The following is a 7,908-nucleotide window of genomic DNA, read 5'->3' on the forward strand; positions in this document are numbered from 1 at the left end:
AAAGTGAGAAATCACATTTTACCTAACAATTGAGAATAAAAAAATTGAGAAGATCCATTCCCTTGAATTTCCAAGCTTATCCACCAAAATACTATGATGTATGTTAGGAGAGGAAGTTAAGAACCAAAAGAAAATCTACACGAAAAACCATACAAGAGTGAGCGACCATGTCCAAGTATCAGAGACATTGGCTAGGTGATGAATAAGATTAAACAAAGAAAGAAAGACTCTAATTCATTTTTGTATTATTTTTTACATATTAATGTGTATTGAAAACAAAACAATGCTTGCGCAAACCGATAAAAAATTGGCCGAGAAAGGTTCTGAGTTGTTTCAGACTAATCATGTATCTCATCTTTCACCGACTCCAGATTAGAGCATTCTACTAAAACAAAGACAGACAGAAAGAAACAATGCATGTCTAAAGTATAACCAGCAACTATATGAAAATTTACTCATCTGAAATATGCCAAGTTCTCAACTCCTGTGATCCCCCAATTTGGAGCATTAAATTCGACTAAACATTGAATCGAAAAAGCATCACATCTCCTTCTTGTACAATGTAGTCTTTACCTTCAGATCTCAGCTGCCAACAAAGTAATTCCTCAAAAAAAGTAATATTCCCACAAAAAAGAAAAGAAAAGAAAAAACTGTAGCAATATCCAATAAAAATCTCTCTTGGAACCCTATCATATATCTTTCCAAATCTTTATAAACCACATGCAATTCTTTTTGTTACCTTTAATATCTATCCATCAATTTCCACAAGTGGTTTGCAGCCATGATTGATTTCTTGTTAATTAATAGTTGATTGCTAAACCACTTGATTTAAGGCATATTGAACAAAAACCAGACTGGTAAATTAATAAATAACATTTGTAATATTGTGCCTTTATAGTAATCAAACAGAATATAATATGGTATGTGCATTTCTTAATAAATCTGAAGTGATTGCATGCATGTAAAACAAACGCTACTAAAATAAGCAACTCACAAGTCCTTTCTCTCTTGCAGCAGCTAGTGAACCAGCAGCAACAAAATCATCATAAGCCACCTAATTAAAGTAAAAATTATGAAGGTTAATGCAGTACAACAAAATAGAGAAAACTGATTGTTGGTGTGAAATCTAATTTCATATGTGCAATGAATAGATATAATTGGTTGTAGTTTAAAACAATACATACTCACATCCTCATCATACACGAGTTTTCCTCCAACAACAAATTTTAATGGTCTTCACAATATTGAATTCAGTTCATGTTACATGGCTTTTGAGCCATATAAAAACACTCCTAAATAAAATATGGAAAGGATCTTTCTGTGCATTCTGGACGCAGCAACAAGAATAAAAATGCTATAATATGTTGCTGATTCTTAACTAATTAGGAGCTCATTCCTCTTATAGTTAATACTGTGTATTCATGGTTGGGTAGACACACTAGACTCACATTTTACTCCATATAGTTAGTATCTGTATGTAAGAAATTAGTTATTTACATCAAATTAATACAAACAAGATTACATAGATTAGAGGTTGTTCTGCCTTACATCCAAAGTTCAAAACGGAAAGTTTAGACAATAATTTAAGAATCTTATTATTAAAGTTTGTCAAATTTAGTCCATTCAAGTAGCATGCTACGTTTTTAGAAAAAGTCTAGGGAGCCAACATTATTTCAGCCAACTAATTTTAAAAATCAGCCAAAAAGAAATGAACATAAAGAAAGGAATTTCCAAAACTAGTCAGGATAAAAACATTCGAAACTCACGTAAAAAAAATTTGAAAGTGAACAAAATAAAACTAATCTAAGGTATAGAATTTAGGATTTAGGGTATCGAATTTAGGATTTTGGGTTTAGAATTTAGGAGTTAGGTTAAGAATATAGAATTTAGGGTTTAGGGTTTAAAATGTAAGGATCAGAATTTAGGTTTCAGAATTTAGGATTTAGGATTTAGGGTGATCAGAGACAGTGGCAGCCAGTGGCGGCAGAGGGGCTGCAGCAAAGGTGGTGGTTCTGTGTGATTTTGTGGTGTTGGAAAGGAGAAGTGAGAAGGGGTAAAAAAAAATAAAGAAAAAACAGAAAAGAGTAGCCTAATGTACAAGCATTTCGCGTTAATGCAGGATCAAGGAAGGGCCGCTCCCAAATTTCAAAAAAAAAAAAGATTGTCAATGAGTTGGTTGGTTTGTTTGTTGGTTGAAATTGATTGATAGGATATTGGCTCCCTAGTTGGATTGTTTTAATATATATTTTTTTAAGCTCAAAATAGTTTCGATGCCAAGTCATATGCTATTATATTATATGAACAGCAGTTAAATATTACATCCTTGATGCTTACTGTTTCTGCTCGAATGAAGCCCTTCTCAAAGTCGGAATGAATTACTCCAGCAGCTTGAGGTGCAGTCATTCCTATTACAACAAAAGCTTAGAACTCAGAAGAGACAAATCTAAGTATAATATAGTTGTTTTTTTCTTTCTTTTTTTTACTATTATTGGTCAATCAATCTTACTATATCACAAATATGGATGGGTCATGAATCTTAAAAAGGAATGGGCATAAACAATATAATATGCAGGCATCACTCCCAGGAAGACGACATCTGTTCATTACCCATCAAAAGATAAAAAATTCCATGCTAATAATAATAACCTACTTAAGTTAATATACAGCCAATCTCCTAAGCATGTTTTCAGAAAAGGATGAAATCCAGTGAGGAAATAATTAACTACTGAACAATGTAAATAAGCCAAATTACAGCGAAACTAACCTGCAAGTATTGTCCATGCTTTTGTCTCCTGTATAGGCATCAGATAAACAAGATCATTTTTGACAATAAAATATGATGTGATATGTAATCAAATCTTTCACCGACACATAAATTAGGTGTTTTGAACACTTTTTTTCTTTTTTTAAATTTAGAATTAAGTGACCACCAGAACACTTCATCGAGTGAAGAAAGTTGTTAAACCCTAAACTCCATGTACTATAAATGTTAAGAATGTACAATAGGAATTATTAGATCAAATCTTGTTAAGGTTCAATTTTTATAAATTTTGGCACAAATAATCTTCATAATATGCAAATATATTAAACAGTAGAAAACTTTGGAATGAAAAATCTATTTATGTAGTTATTCAATAGTGTATCTATATCATGCAGCGCACGTGCACACACACCCATATCATTTACTAGGATAATCAGTACTATAATTCTCTTTAAAACTTTTTGACTTTTCCTTGTACCTTTTCACCAGAAGTAAAATAAGTTCGTAACCCCAGCAGACCATAAGTTTCCCTAATTAGGTTCCCAAGACCACTTTCACTAACACCGAGCGAATTCAAATATTCTTGTCTTTCTTCCATTGGTAGTTCAGTCAGCTCGGCCTCAACCTGAAAGAACAAGTAATGTACTTTGGTATATGTGGTGATAACAAGAACAGCAACAACTGTCTTTCAATATAAGGAATTACAACCTAGACAAACCACAACTCTAGAAAATGTATATTATACGAAGTCCCATGAAAACCACAAGGAAAGTTGCCTTTCCAAACGTGTATACCTGTGCCGAAACAGTTACGATTCCCGACTGCAGCTCAGATGCAACTTCTGTGACTTCCTTCACATAATTATTGTCTGCAGCATCAGATAGATCAGATTCTGCAACATTTGCTACATATATAACAGGTTTCATGGTGAGCAAGCAGAGATGCTTTACAGCATCCCTTTCATAATCCGTTAAGGTCACAGATCGTGCAGGTTTTCCATCCAAGAGTGCCTCACGAATCTTTTCCAGTGCAGACTTTTCTGCCTCTTCCTATATCAAGAATTTAAAAATCAGCTAGATTATACTTCAAGTCTTCAACAGAGAAATAAAACAACTAAGGAGAGATGATAGTACCTTAACTTTAGATTGTGAATCCTTTGCCTTGCCTTTCTTTAGTTTCTCCAATCTTTTATCAATCTGCATTTCTCCCCCCAAAAAAAAAAATCGTTAGTAGACCAGTAAAACAATATGCCTATGTTGGGAGAAAAACAAGGGTGGGGGTACTGTGGGCCAATCTGAGGGTGGGACAGGCTTAACATAAACTGTTAGTCACAAGGTAGTTAGTAGGAAACATAAATAGAAGGGAGACAAAGAAGCAAGGAATTCAATTGGAAAATATTACAGAGTAGTTAGAATCTCTTTTGAGTTTTCCTCAATCATTGTATTCAGGTTAGCAGAGTCCGGTTGATCTAAGAAACATCCCAAAATACACCATTTCTTATTTTCTTTTGTTTATTTTTCACTATAATCCGAGCCAGTTTCTTCAGGACATCTTAGTTAAATCAGTGGAATCCATCAATAAAATAAATAAAATCCGAAGCAACTGTGCATGGATGAGCATATGATCTGCCAGAAACAAAGCATTGACAATAGCAACCATCCCAAAGGAAAATAATATAATAATTTCATCTAAAAAAAAAAGAAGTTATTATGAGAACTCATATTATAAGGGACATTGTAACTACATATCCATATCTACCATTGAATAGGATTTAGATGAAGTCCACATTCTATCTGATAGTGGACCATAGATGAGCTGGCATGGTAGGGACATTTCTTCAACAATGTTTAACACAACAAAGCCATTTTCCACTATACTTCAATGTTCTTGTAGTACTAACAAAATCAAGATAATAATCCTGAATTGTACCTTCCAAATGCAATGAAAGGGGAACATATCACAATCAAATATTTTTTTTTTTATCGAAAAAGGAACGCATTCAAAGGAAGGCAGTATAATTGGGCAGAATGATAGCTAGTCAGCTGACCTGGTCCAAATCTGCAAAAACAAGCTCCAAGTTGATAACATCAATATCAGATTTTGGATCAACTTTACCATTCACATGAACTATATCATTGTCTTCAAAACATCGAACAACCTAATGTAACAATCAATAGATCCATGATAATATAAGAAACAAGGGAATCAAGATTGTGATAGCAAGTCTGTAACTACAAATATATATACCAGGGAGGGGACGGGGAATCCTCGTTTCATAACGGTTTCAACAGAAATACAAAGAAACTAGGAGACAGAAATGAGTTTGGAGAAGTAGATACCAAGTTGGAAAAAAAAGCCTCTAGGGACAAAATTTCCCATTTTCTGTTGACCCAAAAACTAGGGACAGTAGGAATAAGACAGAGAAAACTTCTTTATTTTGTCTATATCTTAGTGTTTCATATATTTTCTTTCTTAAGACACTTACCAAACATGGTATAAGGGATCATACTTCAAATGAAAAGGGCGGCCAGGTAAAAAGCATCACATGATATGCAGGATTTTAGAGGGTCGCAGGATTTAGAAAAGGATCGCACCCAAAGTGTGTAATGCGGGTAGCCTAAACTGATGCAAGCTATTACATACCATGAGATTTTATGTGCACACTTAATCATATGTATTGAATGGTTCAAAGCTTGTATATCATTTTAATTCGGAGAAGTGAAAATCATTGGTTACTATGTAAAAGTTCAACTAATGAGATACCTTTACTGAAGGCAAAAGATTTCTGGGACAATAAGAGCAGAAAGGAAATTTTGAAAATGTAGGAGGATTGTGAGATATATTTTCAAAATATATGAAAAGTCATGTTCAAAAAATTGCATCTGTTCATGAGGTTGTAACTCATTAAAGAGTTGTATTTTCTCAAAGGGATGTTTCTCTTCATGAATATGCATCCGTATTCATGCATGTACTTAAGCATATGTGCCTCTAGATAGGACCTCAACATATTTTTTATGCGCAGAGAGAGGGAAAAAATTATCATTCTATAGAATATCATTGGTGTAAAGCTTGATTGCATGAGTACCAAAACAAATCAAGTGCTCTTCCTTGTTATCTTGCACGAGTTTGCCAGAAACTCATTTTGCACTCTCAGTTTGGATTGGTGAGAGGTGAATTAAGTCTAAAGGAAAATGTGTGTAATACATGCCTTGAAGAGTTGCACTATTCTCTTACTTAATCTTCCTACTGCAGATTATGTACCACCATTCTCATCTTCAAGGCTTCAACAAATTCCAAGATTCTCAATCCAAGTTCTCACAATTATGAGTAACAATTAGTTGCCACCATACTTTTTATGGCAGATGCCGGCTCATAGCCGAAGGGTAAAAACTGCCATGAGGTTATGACCGGGTGGTGTTGAAGTAAATGATCTAAATGGCAGATACATTAAAAAACTATAAATTGTATACAAATAAAAACTAAGAAAATCTACAAGATATAAATAAAACTACTAAAAAAATTATATCTAAAACAACTAATACTTTATCAAGAATAATATGAAACTATATATCCACATTATAACAATCAATATTAAAGATTAAAACTACTATCAATTATCAAAATAAGAATGTTAATATAAACGAAGCAGCAGAAGCAAATTGAGGATTTAGAATACAGAAAAAAAATTGAGCAGTTAGAACAGAAAAAAAAAGATTTGAATGGAAAAACAAAAACTTGAGGGGTTCAAAATATAAAGAGAAGGAAGCATCTTAGATATGTAGATTCACGAACAACGTTTAACGTTGTCGCCATCCTGCGCAGGTCATGGAGCCATCATCATCAATGTTTCGTGCCACTATTGCGTTCTTTTGCTTCGTCACCATGGTCTTCCTTTTTAGAACAGTTGATGCATGTTCAAGAGGGCATTTTCGTTATTTTAGAGACAAGGTGCAGAATGATGTTAGAAGAATTACACTATGCCGGCCTTGAATGTCAAGAAAACCAAGAGTTCGTATAAAAAATAGTGGTGCTGAAATTGCGGCACTCATAAGGCCCATTAGGCTAAGAACAGGTTTCTTAGAGGCCTAATAGGAAAATATTTATCTATCTTTTTATGTTTCCGTTGTGTCTTTTCTTGTTCATTCATATTCATTCTTATTTTCTTACAAGTTTCTTAGTTGTTACTTCTCCACTTTAATCGCCAAATTGACTAAATCCTCATTTGCATAATGGTGAAGCTCAACCTCATCTACAATTTCTTGGTTTAATCCAATCAAAAATCGCCCCATAAGAACTTTAAAACCCTTTTCAAAATTAATCTTGCACATTGAATACAGCAACTCTTTGTGGTACTCCTTTACTGATTTTGAACCTTGTTTCAACTTACAAAACTTTTCAAGAAACTCATGGTATGATGATGACACAAACTGGTTCCTCATGATTTTCTTCATCTTCTCCCAGGTGCAAATTGGTCTTCCATACCTTTTTATAGATCTTCCTAACTCATTCCACTTAGCTTCTACCAATCTAACATTCTTTTCCTCTGACAGGATGCAATACGCAAAAATTGACTATATCTTCCTTTCCTATTTGAAATATGTGTCAGCATCATTTTTCCTTTACAAGCAGGGATTTGCATCTTAAAAACCTTTCTCGCATAAGAGATTCCTTCATCATCACTAATACCATTCTCAGTCCTCATTGATTCTAATTTGGAAACCTATAAAAATAATAATAAAGACCTCACAATACTATTCTCACGTGTATCACTCAAAATTAGGTCACTCGTGTTTGCACTTAATCCATGGCTTTGTCCATCTTTTGAGCTAACCTCTGGTCTATTTCCACTCTTATATTACTTTAACAAGTTGTACTTCAGAAATAAAGAGAAAAAAGAGACCAAGAGACCAAACTAAGATAATCGTAATGATAAAAACTTTCAATTTGACAAAAAAAAATTCAGATTATGTGACAAACAAATTTGAAAAATACTAGAAAATTTTCCAAACCCAATTGATACCCCAGAAGAATTTGAAACAAATCTGAAATTTGGATACTTGGAAATTGAAATCAACAACCTTTTAATTGTATGACATTCTCCCCTTCTTTTTTCCTTTTTTTTTTGTACTGCACTTTTCATAAAAAAC

General features: G+C 33.4%; 1 protein-coding gene across 6 annotated transcripts in view; it reads right to left on the reverse strand.

Annotated features, from left to right (window-relative positions):
* LOC107630622 (ribosome-binding ATPase YchF) overlaps nucleotides 159-7,908 on the reverse strand; it is an 11,705-nt gene continuing 3,955 nt past the window's right edge. For 2 of the 6 annotated variants that reach the window (XM_021119022.1, XM_021119021.1), the window contains exons 4-11: nucleotides 4,809-4,919; nucleotides 3,895-3,957; nucleotides 3,556-3,810; nucleotides 3,240-3,386; nucleotides 2,765-2,792; nucleotides 2,320-2,405; nucleotides 995-1,054; nucleotides 159-586 (exon numbers count right to left, since the gene is read on the reverse strand). In XM_021119022.1, coding sequence (XP_020974681.1) covers nucleotides 518-586; nucleotides 995-1,054; nucleotides 2,320-2,405; nucleotides 2,765-2,792; nucleotides 3,240-3,386; nucleotides 3,556-3,810; nucleotides 3,895-3,957; nucleotides 4,809-4,919 — 819 coding nt within the window. In that variant the 3' untranslated portion in view covers nucleotides 159-517. The remainder of the gene's footprint in view (nucleotides 587-994; nucleotides 1,055-2,319; nucleotides 2,406-2,764; nucleotides 2,793-3,239; nucleotides 3,387-3,555; nucleotides 3,811-3,894; nucleotides 3,958-4,808; nucleotides 4,920-7,908) is intronic. The other 4 variants (XM_021119025.1, XM_021119023.1, XM_016333822.2 and 1 more) reach the window with 3 other exon arrangements.

Source organism: Arachis ipaensis, chromosome B03 (assembly GCF_000816755.2).
Source record: "Arachis ipaensis cultivar K30076 chromosome B03, Araip1.1, whole genome shotgun sequence".
In the NCBI taxonomy this organism is placed as follows: Eukaryota; Viridiplantae; Streptophyta; class Magnoliopsida; order Fabales; family Fabaceae; genus Arachis; species Arachis ipaensis.